The 24,224-nt window shown below is 43.4% G+C and overlaps 1 protein-coding gene across 1 annotated transcript in view; it reads right to left on the reverse strand.

Moving 5' to 3' along the window:
- Positions 1 to 24,224, reverse strand: part of rasgrf2b (Ras protein-specific guanine nucleotide-releasing factor 2b) — a 155,423-nt gene that overhangs the window by 54,618 nt on the left and 76,581 nt on the right. Inside the window, exons 7-10 of the mRNA XM_052020666.1 lie at positions 15,020 to 15,213; positions 12,820 to 12,929; positions 4,557 to 4,675; positions 528 to 688 (exon numbers count right to left, since the gene is read on the reverse strand). Of these exons, the coding sequence (XP_051876626.1) occupies positions 528 to 688; positions 4,557 to 4,675; positions 12,820 to 12,929; positions 15,020 to 15,213 (584 nt within the window). The remainder of the gene's footprint in view (positions 1 to 527; positions 689 to 4,556; positions 4,676 to 12,819; positions 12,930 to 15,019; positions 15,214 to 24,224) is intronic.

Raw genomic sequence — 24,224 nt, forward strand, 5'->3', positions numbered from 1 at the left:
TGAGTACAATAGAATGAATTTTGGAGACAGACTGCAACGCACTGAAAGAATGTCTCAAAGAATGATTTTCTACTCCCACTTTCTGATTTACTTACCTGCAAAAATTTTCTCTTCAGTGAGCATTGAAACTCAGTTTTAAAAACTGTGAAAATGGGGATCAATATTAATCAATGACAGGCCCAAGGAATTTGGGCTAGTATTCAGCAGACAAGATCCTTCCCAGATAAGCACACATACAGGTAAACTATGTAATCTGGGAAGTTATCCATTTATCCCAGGTAAATACTCCAAAGCTTCATCGCAGAACCTTGGAAAATGAAATGTAAGCTGGAAAATAACTGGAGAATGCAGATTTGCAATTAGTTCCAATGGCTGGGTAAGCATCCCCCACTGCTTCCCCCGACCCAGGTCCAGAAACACAACATTAAAGCGAAAAAATAGTTTACTATCAAAGCACGCTTTTAGAAAAACAACATGCTTACAGCCCTGAGGTGTGAGGGAGAGAATTATTGAGAACTGAACGTCACCTTCAACAGATGTAGTTTTCCTCCCGAACTCCTTGTGCAGACTAGGAAATGTTTGGTGAATAAGAAACATTGCCTCTCTCCTTCTTTCTTCAACGACAGGGAACCTAAGCGAACTTTGGCCAGCTTTCCTCTCTCCACTGAAGGGAGCTGTATGAGGGAACCTGAAATGTTAGAATATTCAGATCAGTTGCCATTGCTGGAGCGCACATAAATTGATAGTCATTAATTATGCAGGTTTCTGCCAGAGTTCAAATGATCAGATACATTGGAGTCAAAACAAAATAAAGTTGCTGTTTAATTTGTGGGGATGATTGCTAGGTTACTGGGCTGGATCGTATGGGAGCCAACTGCCACTGAGCCCTCTGCCAGCAGTGTGTGCTCGACCACATGACTGTCAGACAGGTACGGAGGGCTGCCTGAGCTGATCTCTGTATCCGACAATCCTCCCACAAGGCACGGCTGACTGTGGACAGCTTGGACCTGTCAAAGACGTGAACTATTTTTAAATCTCTGATAGTTCAGAGACTTTTAAAACAGCTCAAATAATCTTAAACAAGTTCAACACCATCCAGGACAAAGCAGCCTGAGCGATAGATCTCCTGCCTAAAACTTGAAAAGTTCATTCCCTCTGCTCACAGAGCTACACGACTCTCTGACTTAGTGTGCACCATCCACAAGATGCTTTGCATTACCCAGGAAGGCACTCCTCCAGCATCTCCCAAATCCATGAACTCTACCACTGGGGAGGACAAGGCAGGGGATGGGAACACCACCTACTGCAGGTCCCTCACCATTGCTGCACAGTGCCTTGACTGGGAAATACATTGCTGGTCCTTCATCATCACTGGGTCTAATTCCTGAATTTTCTGCCAAACAGCACTGTGTGGGACCCTCATCAGATGTTCCAGAGGGTGACTCACCACCACCTGGTCAAGGACAGTTGGGGGGCAGTAAATGTTGGGCTATTCAGTGATGCCTATGTCCCAAAAAATGAATGAATGCACCAATAATTATAAAAGATTAATACTTTTAATTAGAACACCTTCAAGTGTTGACTAAAATGTTAAGTAAATCGCTTCTAAGCGCTTACCTCTTTACTCAGATCCATGACGAACGATTGCATGATTTACGCCAGCCATGACTGTAATACATCTGAGGGGCCCGATGTGACACGTGCGTGGTTCCTCAGGTCAGTATGACAGAGAGCTGCTTGTGGACTCAGTGCTAAGTCTAGCAGTGGAGCAAGAGGTCTGATGAGTTGCCATCTGACCTCTCACCCACGTCAGACATCCAGGTTTCGATGCACAGATGTGGAGGTGAAAGACGAGCTAGTACCACAGGTAAGGAGGATTGGACCCTGCTGCTAACATCACCTGGCATCAGGTCCACTGTGTTCAGAGGCAAGGATGATCTGGCCCTATGGATAACATTACCTGGCATCTGGACGGCTGTGTTCAGGAAGATGTGATCTACACATTACCACCACTGGGAAATAGGTTTTATTGAAAATGGACCCAGGAGAAGTCAATTAACCTTTGGGAAGAGGGAGGAAATCGCAGCATCCAGGGAAACCCAACGTTCAAGGCAAGGCACTTGTGTCCTATGTCAGAACCTATTTGTATTCCAGCAGCTGAGATGAAAGGGAAGGTGACAGGGAAACTGAATGAAAGTGAGTTGTGAATACTTTCCTGGTTCTGGTCCATGCACCTGTGAATCTTTGAGGTGACCTCACACTGCAGCCACTTACCATAATGTCATGGCAGACAAAATATGCAGTTAAACGTCATACCACCTACAACAGTCCTGCTACTGAGGGGTAGAATAACTGCAGTAGGCCCAGGATAGCAGGCAGCCTTCCAGCATATGCTGTTGGATGATCTGGTGCAGATGCCAGGAGAGAAGAGCTAATCATTTATAGAGCAAAGTAACACCTGTTTGAACAGAAGCACATCAGAGACTTGGATAGATTCACAGACAGGTGGATATACTAAAAGTCGTCTGTCCTACAATTAGGTCCTGGGGCCGGTATAGAAGAATTTTGCTGGTATTGAGAAGTTTGCCTGGCTGACACTTTGCTTCATTATACAATGATTTGCAAAATATCTTGATAGACCTTCACTGCAAGCCCAGTGGAGCATCACTGAGGGAGGAAACACAACATTCCAGCTACAGTTCATCACCTTACAAAATATCCAAGCATGTCTGGTTTTCCCAAGAGCAATATAACGTACAACAGTAGGCGTGAAATGTGACAGGGAATAAACAGCAAGTAAACGCCCGGTATAAAGTATATTCACAATGTTCCTTGCTTTAAGCCTGTTCTCTTCATTGTTACCCACTTCATAGAAATGACCTTTCCATAGCAGAATAATAATCTTGACTACCTTTCTAGAGCTTTAATGCATACTTCTGAAATTTCCCTTTGTCCACTAGACCAGCAGATGCAGAGAGTTGGCAGGGCTTTCCTTGGAGTCACCAATCAATTATAGTGCCTTCAACTAATGCCCACAGTTGGTATACACGGTGTAGTTACGTAATCCTGAGATGTCATGGAATGAACAATGGAATCTCTTGATTCATTATTTTATTCAACAGCCAAGCAAACTCCTCTTTATGAACAGGGATGAAAATAGCTGAATGAATCAATTATACAGCCATCCTTTTAAATGGACCTGCATCTGGCATTTCTGCTCAAGTGCCTAGATGATCGTATTGGACTTTTTAAAAAATTAAAATCAATACTACACTTGTGATTGTTAAGGTTACCATTGTTGAAGCTTTCATGTGGCTAATGTACTTCTAGTGCACTTAGATATTCAAAAGGCATGGAACCTTTGCTGATAAAATTATGTTGCAAATATTAAAAGGACATGACATCATGGGCAAAAGGTAGGTTCAAGGACAGATGACACTGAAGAGCAGCTCATGTTTTTGGACATCACTGATGCAAGCAATGATCATCTCCACTCGTCAACGTTAGGGCCATTGCCCTTCGTCTCTAAAAAAAATCATGGTTACTGAAGTCACTGTCAAGGATCAGTTACATACTGAAACGTGAAGAGGATTGAGAGAGTTCAGGAGAATATAGGTTTGTAGACCTGTCGGACAGATGTCCAAATGAATTTAATGAAGAGAAAGAAGGGGCACATATCCAGTCCAAAACAGGGAAACTTGAAAGAAGTATTGGAGAAGAAGTACAGTGAAACAAGTTGCTATATGGAAAGGCCAAGAAAATAGAATTCTTATTTCTTTTTTTTGTATTATTTTATTTATATTGTAATTTATAGTAATTTTATGCCTTTCCACTTGACATTACAAAATAAAAACAGGCATCAAGTGATAAGGGGCCTTTCATTAATATGAGCACTGAGGGAATCATTTCCGTGCATTTATGCAGTCTAAGTCTGGCAGGCACATACCCTAATAAATAGATCACCAGAGTATGAGGACCTCCTGCAGCTACAGCGGTAACAGGCAGAGAGCAGCAGTGTGAAGTTCAGATATAGATTAGATCAGCTGTGGAAGGGGCTCGAGCATCTGATTGGCCTACTCTTGCCCCTGGCCTTACATTCTCATGTCCATTATGAAAATTATTAAACAGGCAAAATGTTTTCAAAATTAAGCAGCGTTGAATCCGAAACACATAAAGAAGTTTGCAAATATTTCCATATTTACTTTCTGTTCTCCATTCACACTGCCCAAAGCCTGAGACCATATACCACTGCCCATTTCAGAGGACATTTTTGGCATGGGAGACAGATATTAACCCTGCCCTTCACCGAGTACAATCCGGTAACACATTGCCAGCTTTCTTACCTCCAAGTTTACAAGCAATTAAGATTTTATTTCTATCCAGTATTCAATATAGCTGCCTGGTAGAAAACACAATCAATTCAGGTTAAGCGATGCACATCCTTGTCGGGTCACAAGAACGTGGGTGTTTGACACCAATGGATTTGACCCATTCACCCTTTGCTATTGTACAAACATCGGTCTTTAATTTTTGGTAAATATAATAAGTGCACTTACCTTGGCGTACAAATGTTTGGCTTGTATCCAGCAAAATGTCACATCCTTCTACAATTGTTCGTTCTATTGCAAGATTTTTCCTAATGTTTTCGGTGTCACTCACTTCGTCATGCATTACCCTGGGTGTTTATAAACGAGCAGTCATTAAATGCAACACATTGCCCACATGTAATCCTGCTTGTGGTGCATCAGCAAAGAAAGTCACAGGAAATCATTGAAATTGGTGACATATACACAAGGAATCGATACACACTGAGGTTACGTTAAAGGATGAGACTTGTTCCCTAGATGTGCTACATTATTACAAAGTATAATTTATATGTAATTATCAAACTCTGGTTTAAAATCTATTCCAATAATAATAACCGCGCAAAGCTTTATCATCTGTTCAACATAAAACTCAATGATTTCAAATAAGTTCAAAAGATTTAAATCAATTTAATAAAATCTTTGTTACTTAATGATCACACTCTAATCTCTGGATAAAACAAATGTGTATTTGCACATGTTAAAGGTGCCACGTGTCAGTGTTATAACAGAATAACAGAGGTTCAACGAAAATGTGCAAACTAGGGGATAAACCATTTTTGATCTAATGTGCTATAGAACCATAGAACACTACAGCACAGAAAAACAGGCCATTCGGCCCTTCTAGTCTGTGCCGAAACGGTATTCCACTAGTCCCATTTACCTGCACCCATTCCATAACCCTCCAGACCTCTCCTGTCCATGTAGCTATCCAATTTATTCCTAAAACTCAAGAGTGAGCCTGCATTTACTACATCAGATGGCAGCCCGTTCCACACTCCCACCACCCTTTGAGTGAAGAAGTTCCCCCTAATGTTCCCCCTAAACCTTTCCCCTTTCACCCTAAAGCCATGTCCTCTCGTATTTATCTCTCCTAATCTAGGTGGAAAGAGCCTATTCGCATTAACTCTGTCTATACCCCTCATAATTTTGTAAACCTCTATCAAATCTCCCCTCACTCTTCTGCGCTCCAAGGAATAAAGTCCTAACCTGTTCAATCTTTCCCTGTAACTCAACTCCTGAAGACCCGGCAACATTCTAGTAAATCTCCTCTGCACTCTTTCAATCTTACTGATATCTTTCCTATTGTTAGGTGACCAGAACTGCACACAATACTCCAAATTTGGCCTCACCAATGTCTTATACAACCTCACCATAACATCCCAACTCCTATACTCAATACTTTGATTTATGAATGCCAGGATGCCAAAAGCCTTCTTTACAACCCTGTCTACCTGCGACGCCACTTTCAGGGGAATTATGTATCTGAACTCCCAGATCCCTTTGTTCCTCCGCACTCCTCAGTGCCCTACCATTTACTGTGTATGTCCTACCTTGATTTGTCCTTCCAAAATGCAACACCTCACACTTGTCTGCATTAAATTCCATCTGCCATTTTCTGGCCCATTCTTCCATTCGGGTCAGATCCCTCTGCAAGCTTTGAAAGCCTTCCTCACTGTCCACAATGCCTCCAATCTTAGTGTCATCAGCAAACTTGCTGATCCAATTTACTACATTATCATCTAGATCATTGATATAGACAACAAACAACAATGGCCCCAGCACAGATCCCTGAGGCACACCACTAGTCACAGGCCTCCAGTCTGAGAAACAACCATCCACAACCACTCTCTGTCTTCTCCCACACAGCCAATTTCAATCCAGTTTACAACCTTTCCATGGATATCTAGTGTCTGAACCTTCTGAACTAACCTCCCATGTGGGACCTTGTCAAAGGCCTTACTAAAGTCCATGTAGACAACATCCACAGCCTTTCCTTCATCTACTTTCTTGGTAACCTCCTCGAAAAACTCTACAAGATTCATTAAACACAATCTACCACGCACAAAGCCATGCTGACTATCCCTAATCAGCCCTTGGTTGTCCAAATACTTGTATATCCGATCTCTCAGAACACCTTCCAATAATTTACCCACTACTGATGTCAGGCTCACCAGCCTGTAATTACCTGGCTTACTTTTAGATCCTTTTTTAAACAACAGAACAACATGAGCTTCCCTCCAGTCCTCCAGCACCACACCCGTGGCTAAGAATATTTTAAATATATCTGCCAGGGCCCCTGCAATTTCTACACTAGTCTCCCTCAATGTCCGAGGAAATATCTTACCTGGCCCAGGGGATTTATCTACCTTTATTCGCTGTAAGGCAGCAAGCACCTCCTCCTCTTTAATCTCTATATGTTCCATGACTCTATTGCTTGTTTCCCTTCCTTCCATATCCACTATGCCCGTTTCCTGCGTAAATACTGATGCAAAAAAATTGTTTAAGATCTCCTCCATCTCCTGAGGCTCCACACATAGACGACCACTCTGATCTTCTAGGGGACCAATTTTGTCCCTTACTATCCTTTTATTCTTCATATACTTGTAGAAACCCTTCGGATTTACCTTCACACTATCTGACAAAGCAACCTCATGTCTTCTTTTTGCCTTCCTGATTTCCTTGTTTAGTATTTTCTTACTTATACTCTTCAAGTACCTCATTTGTTCCTAGTTGCCTATACCTGCTATACACCTCTCTCTTTTTCTTAAGCAGATCGCCAATATCCCTTGAAAACCAAGGTTCCCTATGCTTTTTAACTTTGCCTTTAATCCTGGCAGGAACATGCAAACTCTGTACTCTCAAAATTTCGCCTTTGAAGGCCTTCCACTTACTGAACACATCCTTGCCAGAAAACAACTCATCCCAATCCACTCTTCCTAGATCCCTTCTCATTTCCACAAAATTGGCCTTTCTCCAATTTAGAACCTCAACTCGAGGACCAGACCTATCCTTATCCATAATTAACTTGAAAGTAATGACATTATGGTCACTGGACCCAAAATGCTCCCCTACACATACTTCTGCCTCCTGACCTGTCTGCTTCCCTAATAGGAGATCAAGTATTGCATTCTCTCTCGTTGGTACCTCTATATATTGATTTAGAAAACTTTCCTGAACACATTTGACAAATTCCAAGCCATCCAGCCCTTTCACAGTGTGGGAGTCCCAGTCAATATGTGGAAAGTTAAAATCCCCGACTATCACAACTTTCTGTTTCTTACATCGGTCTGCTATCTCCCTACAGATTTGTTCCTCCAATTCTCTCTGACTATTGGGCGGTCTATAATACAACCCTATTAGCGTGGCCACACATTTGCAACGTGCCTTGTAATTTTATACCTCCCAAGTCCCCCTTCAGCCTCCTCTGCTACAAGAAAAACAAACAGCCTCATGACCATATAGATGCAGCTAAAGGCTTCCTGCACTCCCAGGGAGCCAGACATGCTGGGAAATCCCAGTGCTTGAGATACCACCATGGCCTCAGTGAAATCAGAGGAGATGAACTCTGCCTGATCTCCTTTGTGACCACTCTGATGCAGCAATGAGCGGAAAGATCTGCTGTGGCCTTTTGAAAGATGTTGTGGCAAGGTACTTACACATCATCATGACTGTGATCACACAGAGATCAATTCAGCAACAGGACCATTATGAAGGTCCTCGCAGAGAATATCGCATATCTCAATGACGATAACCTTGGAAAATCTAGGAATACATTGCTCATCATAGATGTCAGGGTGGGGTGTGGTGCCTTTGAAAGCTCTGTGGAAGCAGCCTCCTGCTGAAGGGCATGCTTTAGCCTCCTGCTAAGGTACCCATCCACCTCACCTGGCCTCTCATGGCCATAACAATACCTCCTGTCATGTCACTGGGGCACTCATGGGATGAGAATCTCAATGGTTAAATGCTGTAATTAAAGTTTCGTTGTTAAGTTAAACACATTCTCTTGAAGGTGTTTCCAGTATGGTCTCCCGATACCAGCAGATTGAGCCTTAAAAACACAGAAATGCAACAAAAAACACCCTGATATGCTCCTGGTCGTGCTGATTGTTCAATGAAGGTTGTGGATTGTACCCAACAACTTCACTCTGTGCCAGTAAAAGGGAAACCATGTGATGTGTGACTGGTGGCCATAAGGCCATCAGAATCGCTAAAGTGAATCGCATGAGAAGGGCTCAGGTCAATTTTCCAATGGGCAGAAATGATCCCCAATGTGACCCGATTCAGGCTTACTCAGTCTCATGCAACATAACACAAGCACTAATGTTCCCATTTTCCAGGTTCCAGTTTTTGACAGATTTGACCGTCGGCAATGTCAGGGGTGTGACTTTAATTACATTGCGTGAAGCTCTGCCGTCTCGCAGGGCCTCACCATTTAAAATCAGAATGACATTCACCATCCAGGGGACACCAGTGTCAGGGCTTGACCGCCCAGGACAACCAGGAGCTGGCCTAGCTCACTATTGGCTGAAAATTCAGCAGTGTGTCTTATTGTCACAGAAATTATCCAAACATCACACACAGCAAGGAGATGACTTCATGAACATTAGACAGAGCTTGAAATAAGTTCTTTGATCATGTGATGGATTTGCATATCCAGGCAGCAGCAGCTTTGGGAAACTATGGACATCTATCCTTGCTTCAGACCTTTTACATACATAATATTTTCTGGTTCTGCTGACAGTTCACTGACCTAAAATATTAATTGAATTTTTTCTCTCTCCACAGATGCTGTTTGACCTGCAAATTTCTACAGATTGCAGTGGAGAGCATTCTGACTGGTTGCATCACTGTCTGGTATGCAGGCTCCAATGCACAGGATCGCAAGAGGCTGCAGAGGGTTGCAGACTCAGCCAGTTCCATCACGGGCACAACCCTCCCCACCATCAAGGACATCTTCAAGAGGCGGTGCCTCAAGAAGGCGGCATCCATCACTAAAGACCCTCACCACCCGGGCCATGCCCTCTTCACGTTACCACCATCAGGGAGGTGGTACTGGAGCCTGAAGACCCACACTCACTGTTTCAGGAAAAGCTTCTTCCCCTCTGCCATAACTTATAGTAACTTTTATGTCTTTATGTCTTCACTGTACTGCTGCCACAAAACGACAAATTTCATGACATATGTCAGTGATAATAAACCTGATTCTGATTCTAATCATTTTCAGCAGTTTTTACTTATATTTCAGATTTTCAGTGTCCATAATATTTTGTCTTTGCATTTATGATGAAAGATTATAAGTGAAGCAGAATTTTCGAAGGCCCAATGGTACCAGTAGGATCTGTACTGGCCGACATACTGAGCAATGACACCTACTGCCACACCAGCGACAGTGGGGCTTGGAAAACCATTGGAAGAACAGTGACAATGGTGCTGGTAGGCCAATCACGTGATCATGGTTTAAACAAAGGAGGCATTGACTCTGAATTGCATCTTCCAAAATAAAGGCACCGGGTGATTTAATAAGTGTCATATTAAGCTTTGAAAAAGAGCTCATGTAACTTTGTTAAAAAATAAAATTAAATCACAAACTTAAAAACATCAGGATTTCTTTTAAACTGGTAGACTTCATGTGTCCTTCATTCTGTCACCAGGGGGTAGACCACAATGTAAATGACACCTGCTTCTAATTAGAAAGCGGATTATTTGCTGAACTTTCTAGAAAGACCATTATGTGGATCACCTCCAAACTGACAATTTAAATTTCACTGGAAAATTAATCACAGCAACTTCACATTCAAAGGAAGTAGCCCACAAGTAGTCAAGAACCAATATTTTGACTGCTTTTTAGAAGTCACATAATTAGTGTGCTAGAAAGCAAGACTGGAATCAACCGTGTGCACCACAAAGGCAGATTAGTTGCCTTTTATGTTTCTTGCCGAATTTTATGGAAAAGAAAAGCCATTGGTCACGTGTGGAGGAGGGAGGAAGGTTCAATCCAAAGTGTCCATTTTGCATCCTTGGGAAATGAAGTTTTTCCCTCTCTGTAGCCCCTTCTGATGCCACATTTATTTGCTAATTAATCCAATTAGTTTATGAATTAAACAAATAATTATTCCAAAGTACTCAATAAATATTTTGAAGTTCAGGGTCCCATAGGTAGCAAGCACACCAGGACCTGGGATTACCTATGATGGTGGTAACAGTTTGAACCTGCAACAGCAATGTTTCTTTTCCTTCTTCCGTCCTTCATACAAACTACCTCCAGAGTTAACCGTGCAAATTCTATCATTCCTTGGGTTTTCTGCCAGATGTGGTTGAGGACAAACAAACAACTGCCTATAAGTGGAGGGGTGTTTTCTAACATGAAGCAATCAATGGAAATACACCATCTGATGAACTACGATGACCATCAATGCAAGATCATCACCAAGGAATACGGTGGGAAGTTCAAAAGCAATTTCTTCACCTTAAAAGAAGCAAAGAGCAAGGATGCATGGAGTGGAGACTAGACAAGAATATGGAGGAGGGATTGGAGGGGTGTGCTGATAGATGTGCATGAGAGAAGGAAGGAGGCATGATTGGAACACAAATGGACTGGCTGCACCACTCGATCTACCTCTGTGCCTTGGGTAATCCTGTGTACTCCTATGAATTAGTTACATACTCTTTGGCACCAAATTAGAAAATAACTTATTTTCCAGAACGAAAAAGGCAGCTCCACGGCTGCTAGCAATGCTACATTTCAACAGGCCTGAAGAACATTCCCTCACTCCACATTAGCTAGACTCCTCTGAAGGTCAGGGAACTTGTCAAAATTACACTTGTATTCAAAATGATCGAAATGGCTGGTTTACTTTGTGGAAGGTGGAAAATCAGAAGTGCAGGGAAGTGGATGCTGAATTGGCTATGACCAGGATGTATGTGCATCATTGCAGGGAAGCTATAAAGAATAAATGCTTCTCCTGTCAATATTTGCTGTACATTAAATGAAAATTGCAAGAAAATAGTGACAATTGCATAAATGTACATTAAGGCAGAGTGGCTGAAATTGAACTGGTTAGTATAGGAGCTACAAGCACCCTTACTGGTCCAAAGCTGCATTGTTACTGCACATGTACTCTCACAGCAGTCTCTGTTGCTGAGGCCATTGGCATATGTTCAAAGAATGCGGAGAAGGCAGAATACGACTGCATTGCTGATTTGATGCCAGTACTGCTGCTTTGGAGTTCAATGCTTCAGATATTGTCCTCGACTAACCTCGTACTGAGTACGTCACTAAGGCTCCTCATACAAAGGCAGCTGGCTTGTTCGATTTCCTTTTATCAGAGTCCAGTAGGTGGAGAGAACATCTGGCTTTGCAAGGATTGCAGATCTCCACAGTCACTTGACAGGTGCCACTTATCAACTCTACCCTGTACCAGACCAAAAAGGAATATCCCTGAACATCTGTTGATACGCAACCACCGGCAATGAGATTTGCAGCTCAGTTGCTGGTAGCCTGGTTGAAATCACTGTCACTTCATTCTAATGGCAGTCTAGTATGCCAGCTGCAATCTGAGTCACTACATGTGGCTACTGAGTGACAAGGGATAGCACCTGATGTTGTAGCTGATGACTCTGGTGCACAATCGACCTACCTGTGGGAGTATGGAGAAAATGAAAGCATTTGGCTTGCCCCTCGAGTTGTGATAGAACAGGTGACATGCATGCTGAAACACTGACTCTGGTATCTGGACCACTCTGGGGAAGCTCAGCAATACTCAGCCAAGGCAGATGCCGAGATTTGTGACTATCTGCTGTAGACTGCACAACCTGAGAGCACTTGGTAGAAGCAATACATGGAGCAGCCAAAGAAGAACAACAGAAATAGAGAAGGAGGTAACATAGAAAGCTCCTTTGGGTTTGGGATTCCCATGGAAAACTCTCCAAGAGCATTGCCAGTGACTACAACATAACCCCCCAGCCTCAAACCTTGCCTTCCCTCTGTCACTGACCATCACAGATTCTCTTCACCATTATGTAAAAACGAAAGTCACCCCAAAGTAAGTATTGTAACTTAAACTTATAAATGAAATCGTGCTGCATTCCATACAACACAGAACAAATGATCAAGGTGATTTTGCTCTTTGCCCATTTGTTGCGTGTCTTTGCCCTGGTGCCCCCTACACTGCTCCACCCCAGGGGCCTCAGCTTGGCCGGTGAAAGGCTGCTGATTTTCACCGGAGAACACGATGGGGATATCTCATGCAGCTCTGCATTGAAAAGACCCATCTGTGCAATGTCCCCAGCAGCAGTCCGCGGTGTGAACAGGGTTGCTTGTTGGGCACCAGTCCCATCCCCAAGACTCGTATATCGAAGTAGCTGGGTTCTTTCAGTGAAGGACTTACTCTGCAGAAAGGGATGCTGTGTATCTCAAAAGCGCAGTTTTTAAACCATATAATTACCAACTTACCTCGAAAGATTTTCCAATTTTGATTTTGCAAATTCTAGGCTTTTTCTTTCCACGTGCTCGTGTGGTGTGTGAGCAAGCAGCTCATGTAATGTTATTATATATCGTGGGATCTGGAACGATAAAGGCATAAAATTGGTAAGGAAAAAACACATTATTCTAAAATTATGTTTAGTTCTGGTCGCCTCATTATAGGAAGGATGTGGAAACTTTAGAGAGGGTGTAGAGGAGATTTACCAGGATGTTGCCTGGATTGGAGAGCATGTCTTATGAGGACAGGTTGAGTGAGCTGGGGCTTTTCTCTTTGGAGAGAAGGAGGATGAGAGGTGACTTGATAGAGGTGTACAAGATGAAAATGGGCATAGATCGAGTGGATAGTCAGAGACTTTTTCCCAGGGCGACGATGGCTAACACAAGGGGACATAATTTTAAGGTGATTGGAGGAAGGTATAAGGGGGATGTCAGTGGTAAGTTTTTTTACACAGAGAGTGGTGGGTGTGTGGAACGCACTGCCAGCAGAGGTTGTGGGGGCAGATACATTAGGGACATTTAAGAGACTCTTAGATAGCCACATGAATGATAGAGAAATGGGGGGGGGGCTATGTGGGAGGGAAGGGTTAGATAGATCTTAGAGCAGGATAAAATGTCGGCACAACATTGTGGGCCGAAGGGCCTGTACTGTGCTGTAGTGTTCTAGGTTCTATGTGTTGTGGTTTGAAGTAGCCTCACCACAATAAGTTATGTCAAATTATTCTGATTTTAAGCATACTTTTAACGTCATAATACGCATTAATTACTATGTCAATCTTTCTTGCAGCTAACAGTAACTATTACATGTGGCTTGTCATTCTTTCAGGTTTAATAATCGGATATTTCTTCAAATTTCTTTTAACTTTTTCTATTGATTTGCTCTAAGTTTAACCTGATTTTTCTTTCCTTTCTTTTATTCATCCTTCTACAATTCAGTTGGCATTGAATTCACCCAGTCGAAGTAACACCATTTTATAGATCTTATGCTGCAAATCTGAATAATAGAGGGGATGTATAATAGCTTTTCCTGTTAACTTGGATCCTTGATGTCTTGTAAAGGGTTGCACCATTGCTATTTCATACTTATAGCAGAGGAGACACAGGAGACGGCAGACACTGGAATCTGGAGCAACAAACAAACTGCTGCAGGAACTCAGTGGGTTGAGCAGCACCTGTGGGCAGACTGATGCAGGGGTTCAAGTCCAAATGTCAACAATTCCTTTCCTCCCACAGATGCTGCTCAACCCACTGAGTTCCTGCAGCAGTTTGTTTGTTGTTCTCACACTTACAGCAAGTTTTCACACACAATATGATGAGGATTAAACAGGCAAGGGCACGTCCAGTGAGTAGCACAGCAAGTTGACTGTTTACAAGAAGTTTTGTGCCAAAACCTTTGGAGTTTTGTTCACTGAAAACACAGCTCATTTGATAATCAGTGATATGAGCCACTTTGTTTTTATAGTTGGTTTAGAGTAAGGTTAAATACAAAGCTGGGCAGACACTCTGATGCTTTTACAGTTCCTTGTGAAAACTGTTGATCATAAAATAAAACATCTCCCTCTTTTGGGTGAAAACTAGATGTATGTTCAAAAGGTCAGGAGATCCAAACCTAACCAGATTACGACTTAGTTGCAAAGGGGGAATTGTCCGTTACTACATGCAAGGATTTGCTTTAAAATGTTTGACATTTTTATTGAAGATTTTTTTCTGTGATTTATCAGACATACCAACTCATGTGGTAAAAGGGCTGTGCCATTTGTAAAAGAGCAAAGGAAGTACTTTAATACCAATACTTTAAGTTCTCATAAACTAACCTTCATACATAATAATTCTGAAGATGATGTCACAAGACTAGGAACTTGGACACATTAACTTACCCAAAAGCAAGATTTCTTCAACCTTGATTTACTTCAGAAAAGTGACATTCTAATGAGGCATTACCATCAGTAGTGAGGTAGAAACCTGAATGTCAAAGACTTGTATGTCATTGTCAGTCAAATCAGACTGTTCAGACTCAACTGCTGAGCTCTGTGGAGTCTCCAATACCTGCAGGTATACACCTGGCATAAGCACACCTGCAGGTATACACCTGGCATAAGCACACCTGCAGGTATACACCTGGCATAATTGCACCTGATTAACTGCTATGTTACACTGAATGTGGAACCTTTACCTGAAACATGGGATATGTAAGGAAGGTCTCCAACATCCGGCCTTCACATGCTGGGTTTGATTCGTACTGTTTCAACAGCTTGTCAAAATCCCTGTTTTGCTTACAGTTCGCTAATACTTGCAGACTGTACTGGTGGTTCCTGACAAACTCCTGGTAAATATTCAGCATCGGTAACAATATGTCAAACAAGTCAGCTGGAAAAGGAAACAAAACCATTAAAATTAATCATAGCGGCTGCTTCACACTCTTTCAATAGTGACTGCAGGAACAAAGTAATTTGGTGCCCATGGAAACAGCATGATCTGCACAATATCTCCCGTCTCTGTTTCAACTGCAGAATTCTTACACCTTGAAGATTTATAGTCTAGCTGAAATATCTCAAAGGGAAGTGATTTAATAAACTTCTGTTTTCAAATGCCAAACAGAATACTTAACTATCAGTTTTTATGTCAAAAAATGGATTGGCAGTTTAATTAATAACACTACTTTTATACAGGAACCAAGATGTCATAAGTACTTCCTAAAGGAATGCTGTGAATGGGTGCAAGGTAAAAAGCATAATATTAACTCTTAACCATCTACAAAGTTAACACTTCTTTGGTAGGTATTGTCTAGAAGTTGGACCCATTTGTACAACTCGTGCGTTAAAGCCGCTCTGCATTTTAGAACATAATGGTGATCACTTCCAGATCGATATATGACCAGCATGTTATTGGGCCTGATTCTCCTTGAGCTTTGCCAATATCAGACTCCCAACTAATGACATTATCTGGTGCATAGCAGTCGTTTCCACACTGAACAACAAAGAGAGGCTGGGACCTGTGCTTATCACTTGCAAACAAAAACAAGCAGGCAACCTTGCAGCAGATCAGCAAAGAGATGTGAATTTAAGAGTCTCCAGTGTTCCATCAATGTATTGCTTGCTAGAATTTGTCAGCCTCAGCTCTTACTGCTCAGCATCATTCAAACAACAGTGCTTGGTGTCCCATTACACGTTGCAGCATTTCTACATAATTCAGAGTGGAGATGTGTGCAGTCATTCCCAAGGTGCCTCACAATGGCTGGGGGACATCTGTGACACAGGATTCGAGCTGTGTGGATGGTCATGCGGCGGGAGATGGAGGGGGCAGGCAGGCCAAATGCATATCCCCCCCTTTCATCCATCGCCCCTGTGACAGCCTTTTCTGTAGCTGTTCTGCCACTGTCATGCAAAGAAGATCTGGGTCTCCAACTTGCTTTCTGTGCTTCACAGCAGCACTGATGAGCAGCTGCACTTCTCTGTAGGCAGGTGCTGCTGGGAATTAGTGTAGCGGTTGGTGTAATGCTATTACAGCGCCAGCGACTCAGGTTCAATTCCGCTGCTGTCTGTAAGGAGTCTGTACGTTCTCCCCATGTCTGCGTGGGTTTCCTCCGGGTGCTCCGGTTTCCTCCCACATTCCAAAGACATACGGGTTAGGAAGTTGTGGGCGTGCTATGTTGGCGCCGGAAGCATGGCGACACTTGCGGGCTGCCCCCAGAACACTCTACGCAAAAGATGTATTTCACTGTGTGTTTCGATGTACATGTGACTAATAAAGATATCACCTATCATCATCTAAAGTTTGACCAAATATCTTTGGCTGAAAATCATCCTCATATTTGTTTAACTTTGCTTTTTGTGAGTGACCCGATCAGGTACAACTGCTAAATGCAGCTTTCAATGAGCACACAATAAAAGAGTGAATTCCAATTTCGAGACAAACGTGTCATTTTGTACTGAATAAGGGGAAAATGGGTTAAAACCTGGTGCCAACCCAACCCCTTGTGACCCTAAATAAAGTGACTTAATCACCTGGATTCCACCTGCAGGCCTTTTTTCAGCTTTTCTACATATAAGATTTCAGGTATTGAATGTCAGTCTGCTTTTGTTATCCTTGGAATGGAATTAATTTCCAAGCCCAACCTTCCTGCCACAGGCTAGGCTAGCAATTCATTCACACCACCCAAACTGAGACAGCGCTGAGTTGCTGAGAAAAGAGGAAGGCTAAACGTGGAGCAGAGCAATGGTACCCACAGTTCAGGTGAAGGGTCTCAGCCCAAAACATTGACTGTCCATTTCCCTCCACAGATACTCCCTGACCCATCCGAGTTCCTCCAGCAGCTCGTTTGTTGCTCCAGATTCCAGCATCTCCAGTCTCCTGTGTCTCCATACACGGAGTTCCAGCTGCCTCGGTGCCCATTTGGAAATCCATCTCCTCATATTGTGGCCGTTTTTCATTGTCCTGTGTACTGCTTCCCAGAGAGCATCAACAGTAGTGCAACATAGAACATTTGTCTGCAGAGATTTTTAGTCTCCCTGGCCAGAAAAATAACTGTTCCTATTTGCTCACAGAACTTTTGGGCTTTTACTTCCCATGTTACCCTGAAAGGATGAACAATCAAACTGCATTCCCACTGAGATCTGTGTCCTCCTGTGACCTCAAACACAAATTCACATGCCAGCCTTGACTGCCTTTGCCCAGGCAAGTTAGGGCCAGGTTACTTTCAGCTTCCTAGTCTCAGAACCACTCCGGGCTGTGACTGCCCATTACTGCCACATCCCACAGTTTAATGCTTACTGTTGCAGAAGGCATCTTTCTCCTGGGAAACGGTCAGCAGTTCAAACCAACAACAAAGCCAGACACAAAAAAAGTTGCTTTTCCCACAGTGACAGACAGACTCTGAAAGTTCCTACAATGAACAATGTTGTAACAATGGAGAGCAGATATTCACATGTTCTGATTGGTTTCAATCAATATCATTTGACAGATATGCTTCATCCTTCACTCACTAATGAAAAAACAAAAGGCAGATCGTCCTTCCAGATTTGGTCCTAAATGTTTCTGAGCTTCTGGAGCCTGTTGTCTGGGACCCCAGACTCCCAGACAAGGTCAACCCACTGCAATTTGCCTACTGCCGAAACAGGTCTACAGCGGATACCATCTCGCTGGCCCTGCACTCAGCTCTGGAGCGTCTGGACAGTAAAGACACTTACGTTAGACTATTGTTTATTGACTACAGCTCCACCTTCAATGCTATAATTCCAAGCAAACTCATCACCAAACTCCGAGACCTGGGACTCAACACCTCCCTCTGCAACTGGATCCTTGACTTCCTGACCAACAGACTGCAATCAGTGAGGATAGGCAGCAACACCTCCAGCACGGTTATCCTCAACACTGGTGCCCCACAAGGCTGCTTCCTCAGCCCCCTACTCTACTCCCTATATATTCACGACTGCGTGGACAGATTCTGCTGCAAGTTTACAGATGACACCACCTAAAGCATCTATCTGGATGCATCATGTTTTGGTATGGCAACTGCTCTGCCTGAGACCACAAGAAACCGCAGAAAGTTGTGGACACAGCTCAGCACAGCACAGAAACCAGCCTCCCCTCCATGGATTCTATCTACAATTCTTGCTGCCTCGGTAAAACAGCCAGCATAATCAAAGACCCCACACACCCTGGACATTCCCTCTTCTCCTCTCTCCCATAAGGCAGAAGATGCAAAAGCCTGAAAGCACGTGCCACCAGGCTCAAGGGCAGCTTCTATCCCGCTGTTATAAGACTATTGACTGGTTCCCTAGTGTGATAAGATGGACTCTTGACCTCACAGTCTACCTCGTCATGGCCTTGCACCTAATTGTCTGCCTGCACTGTGATTTCTCTGTAACTGTAACACTTTATTCTGCATTCTGTTATTGTTTTACCCTGTACTACCTCAATGCACTGTGTAATGAAATGATCTGTATGGACGGCATCCAAAACCTCAGTTCATGTGACAATAATAAATCATTTTTTTTCAAGCTGTGATGTTGTTACTCTGAATTAGTGGTTAGTGGTGTGTCCTCATGTATCTCCATATCCATTTCCTTAAAGCAAGCCTTTATGGTGATCTTAACACGGCTCGTCTTCCTCCGATTTGGGACTGCCTCTTCTGCCATGACCTTGTGCTAGCTGGGTGTCGGATCAACCACATTTGAAGTTGGTTTGACATGGCCTTCATCATCACCAACAACAACTTTTCCAGCCCAGTTGTAGTTGTCTATCTGTCTCCTTTGGACAACCTCCGTTGTCTTTCTACAATTCTATTGCACCGCTGGTTCCAGCAGCCTTTCTGTTGTTGCACATTGAGTTCAAGTGCCTGTAGTCACAAGTCTCTGCACAGTACCGTTCACCATACATTGCTGAAGGCTAGGAGGGTCAGGTTAGGGTCTGTTGTAACTTAGCCTTTGTCATCAGCTCCTTGCCACCTTCACAGCACCCTCTGCCTTTCCATTACTCTGTTCAAAATGAAACTATGACATAGAGTCATAAAGTCATACAGCACGGAAACAGGCCCTTCAGCCCAACTGGTCCATGCTAATCAAGATGCCCATCTAATTAGTCCCATTTGCCCGTGTTTGGCCCATATCCCTCTAAACCCCTCCTATCCATGAACCTGTGCAAATGTCTTTTAGATGTTGTTATTGTACCTGCCTCAACCACTTCCTCTGGCAGCTCGTTCCATATACTGACCACCCTCTGGGTGAAGAAGTTGCCCCTCAGGTCCCTTTTAGATGTTTCCCCTCTCATCTTAAACCTCTGGCCTCTAATTTTTGAATCCCTTTCCCTGGGAAAAATACCGTGCATTCACCTTCTCTGTGCTCCTCATGACTTTATATTTCTCAATAAGGTCACCCCTCAGTCTCCTACGCTCCGAGGAATGAAGTCCTAGCCTGCCCAACCTCTCCCTATAACTCAGGCCTTGGCAACATTCTCGTAAATCTTTGCACTCTTTCCAGCTTAATGATGTTTTCCCATAACAGGGTGACCAAAACTGTCATCTGGTCATCAAACTGCCAGTCCTTTGCAAAGATGTCCACTGTGAACTGTGGCCCATTATCAGGGACATCATATTTGAAAGACTGGCCTTTGAGTTTATAATTGACATTCAACGGATAGGTGTCATTAAGAAGCCTACCTCCCAAAAATAATCCACTGTCATCAGATACTTCTCTTCACCTGTGTGAAGCAGTTCTTTTTAACCCAGGCCTGCCTGGGACCTGGTGGAAGTGACTTGGAAGGTTCCTTTCTACAGACCTGCAGACCCCTCACTTCTGCATGGAGTCTCTGACTCTCTATTCATTCCTGGCCAGTAGGCACTTTCTTTTGATCTATGGAGGCAACCATTCACTCCCAGATATGAGACGTGAACTTGTTTAACTAAATTTTTCCTTTGCAGCTTAGGAATAATTATCCTGTCACCTCCGAAGATCATGTCATGTTAGTTCCAGCTCCTCTCACATGGGAGAAAGCTCTGGGAGCAGCTTCAGCCTCATGCTGTGTCTCCTTCTATCCTGTCTGAATCACTCACTTCAGGCACTCCATCACCTTCTGGTAACCTCCTTGTTTTCTGCATCAATCACCAAGGGGATAGAATACATCTTACCTTGTTAGCGGTCTCAAACTCAGTATGCTCAACAACTTGTATCCTTGAAAAAGGTTTGGCTAAACCTGTCAGCTACATTTTGTTGCACTGTGGAGGGACTTAACAGCAATGATCTTGTGATTGTTGTGCAGATGTACAGTCCAGCTATAAGTTCCATCTGGATCCTTTTTAGCCACAGGCGAGATGCCAGAAGACTGGAAAATAGTCAACATTGTTCCTTTGTTTTAAGAAGGGAACAGGGGAAACCAGGAAATTATAGACCAGGGAGCCTTACAATAGTGTTAGGGAAATTACTGGAGATTCTTAGGGACAGGATTTACTTGCATTTGAAAAAGCACGGACTTCTTAGGGATACTCAGCATGGTTTTGTGCAGGGGAGGTCAAGTATCACAAATTTGATCGACGGAGATGTTTAGTGAGAGTGTAGGGCAGTGGACGTTGTCTATATGGACTTTAGTAAAGCATCCGGAAGATTAAGTCACATCAGATCCACGGTGAGTTAGTAAAATTGAATCCAAAATTGGTTTGGACATAGAAGACGAGAGGTAGTGGTGGACCAGAGGTCTGTGTCCACTGGCGTTCCACAGTGCTGGGACCTCTGTTGTTTGTAACAGATATTAATGATTTGGATGAAAACGTAGGTGGTCTAATTAGTGAGTTTGCAGATGATACAAAAATTGGTGGAATTGTAGATAGTGAGGAAGATTGTCAAAGGATGCAGCAGGACATAGATCAGTTGGAAATTTGGGCAGAGAAATGACAGATGGAGTTTACTCCAGAGGGAGATGATGCACTTTGGGAGGTCAAATGCAAGAAGCATGTGTACAGTAAATGGCAGGAGCCGTAGGAATTCCTCCCCCCACAGATGCTGCTCGGCCTGCTGAGTTCCTCCAGCACATTGTTTGTCACTCCCTTAGGACCATTGATGTACAGAGGGATCTTGGGAGGTAAAGAAAGGGTCCGCATAGTTGCCTTCATCGGTCAGAACATAGATGTACAAAAGTTGGGAAGTCACATTGCAGCTGCGTAAAACTCTGGTTAGGCCAACATTTGGAATAGTGTGTGTAGTTCTGGTCAACACTATCGGAAGGATGTGGAGGTTTTGGAGAGGGTGCACCAGGATGAATTGAGTGTATTAGCTAAGGAGAGGTTGGACAAACTTAGATTGATTTCTCTGGAGTGTTGGAGGCTGAGGGTGAGCTGATGGAAGTATAAAAAATTATGAGAAGCATAGATAGGCTAGATAGTCTTATTCCCAGGGTGGAAATATCAAATACTACAGGGCATAGGTTTATGGTGAGAGGGGGGAAGTTTAAAGGAGATGTGTGGGGCAAATTTCTTTTCACACTGAGTGGTGGGTGCCTGGAACGGGCTGCCGGGGGAGGTGGTGGAAGCAGATACATCAGCAACGTTTAAGAGGCATTTAAACAGACACATGAACAGGCCGGGGACGGAGGGATATGGATATATGCGGGCAGATGGGAGTAGTTTAGGTTGGCATCACGGTCAACACCGGCATTGTTGGATACAGGGCCTGTTCCTGTACTTTACTGATCTATGATCCATGTTTCACATTCCACGTTCCATGATCCATGTTCTTTGCATTGGTAAAACACCTCAAGTCCAAAAACTGCAGCAAGCTGCTCCATCTCAATGTGCGTGTATTGCAACTCTCCATCTGCCAGAGTGCTATTTGTCGATGTTATTGGCCGACTTTCTTAGAAAATCACTGCTCCTCTCCTCAGCCATCTGCCTGTAAAGTTGACTCTTTAGTCGTGAAAGTGCAGGTTCCGCTGTGATTGTCTCCTTGATTCATATCACATCTTGCTCGTCACTTAGATGGACCAGGAACTTGTTCGGATGGTTGACAAACCCTAGTAGGCGTTGTACACCTGCAACACCTGCCTATCTCCTATATCTGCTCATCAGGGCTCTCGGCCTTGGCTCCAGTCTTCATCAAAACTCTTCTGGCACTATGTTGATTCAAAATGGCTTTCTTCTCCAATGGTATCTAATGCCAGAGGAAGTGGTTGAGGCAGGTACAATAACAACATTAACGACAGTTAATAGGTACTTGAGCAGGTCCATGGAAAGGAAAGGTTTAGAGGGATATTGGCCAAATGTGGGCAAATGGGACTAGCTTAGATGGGCATCTTGGTCAGCATAGATGAGTTGGGCTGAAGGGCCTGTTTCCGTGCTGTATTACTCTATGAGTAGGTTAAATATTAACTCTCCTCACCAAAGCCTACAAGCTAGAAGCCATTCTTTGCATCCAGGACACTGACAGGTTTTGTTCTACTCAAGTCTGGCAAGACATCTATCATCCTCTTAGGGCAGTGATTCCTCTTCAGAGCTCAGTAAAAGTCTCATGTGTCTAGGCAAATCCTCAAAGCACATGAAGCTAGACACTCAAAGCATAGTGGTGCATACAGGAGTCACTTCCTCTGCCCGAGTCTCTCCAACTTGGTTTAAAATTTCTGTTTAAGAGCACTGAAGCAGTGAAAATCTAACCTTTGGTGGTTTTAGCCTTCTAATTTTGCTGTTCTGTAAAAGACATTTGCATATTCATCTGTGATTTGCACAACTGAAGAGAGCATTCAAGCAATCTCCATGATCCACTCCTTGTGAACTTTATCCGTGCTACTTCCAAGTTGAGGTGGAGACATCTTTCCAGTCTATTCATCCCAACTCTTTCAATTCCTTGAGTTCTTCACCTTCAAAGAGCATCTCCCTCAGGCTTCAGTGCAGTCTTTTCATACGTGGAGAGCACACGACTTGTTGGCTTCAACTACATCCACTTGACATTGATAGCTTGCATTGTCTGGGCATTCAATTTGACTCAGAAACAAAGTGCAAATATCATTAGTTAGAATCAAAGAAAGTTGTGCAGGCAGCGAACTCCAGATCCCACCACCCTCTTGATGTACAGAATAAAAGGCATGAGGGAATACATGGGGTGGTAAAGGGCTTTTATTGCCTCTACTTCAGGGGACTTCTTGCCTCTTGCAAATGTAATTTAGTTCCGATGGCTTTGCAATTAATGTTGGGAGTAACAATGCCAGAGAAACTGCAACAAATTTTTATCAAAGAGGGCTGTGAAGTCTCATTCACTCCAACATCTTAGTGCTGATACATCTGCAAAAGTGACCTCTACTGGAACCAGGTTCACTGTCTGAGACCAGGGCTCTGAATCTGGTCCAGTCTCTGACCTCTTAACATTGAATTATAGACCATTTAGCTTCTTTCTTTTCCTCATTCAATGAAGTCTTGTTTCCTTTAAACCTGCCCACTGATGCACAGATTGTACCTGGTCAGGGCTGTTTGTCTCCTAAACTCACCATAACCTTGGTCCAAACATTGATTAAATAGTTGAATTCCACAGTGGTGGTGAGAGTTCTTAACATCAAGGCAGCATTTAACCAACTGTGGCATCGAGCAGCTCTGGTAAAACTGAAGGCCATGGGTATCAAGGGAACACACTCCAACTGTTGAAATCTTATTCTGCACAAAGGAAGGTGACTGTGGTTGTTGAAGGCTAATCAGGCCCAGGATGTCACTGCAGGAGTTCCTCAGGCAGAAGGCCCAATCATCTCCACCTGTACCAGCCTGTCTGCTACAAGACTTGGACGGCATTTAGGCAAACGCTGATAAATAGCAAATAAAATTCATGCCAGGCAGGGTCTAGACAATGACTGTCTCCTGCAAAGGAGAGTCAACTACCTATGCAGATATTCATTAGCCTCACCATCAAAAA

The sequence above is a fragment of the Pristis pectinata genome, chromosome 7 (genome assembly GCF_009764475.1).
Source record: "Pristis pectinata isolate sPriPec2 chromosome 7, sPriPec2.1.pri, whole genome shotgun sequence".
NCBI classification, from domain to species: domain Eukaryota; kingdom Metazoa; phylum Chordata; class Chondrichthyes; order Rhinopristiformes; family Pristidae; genus Pristis; species Pristis pectinata.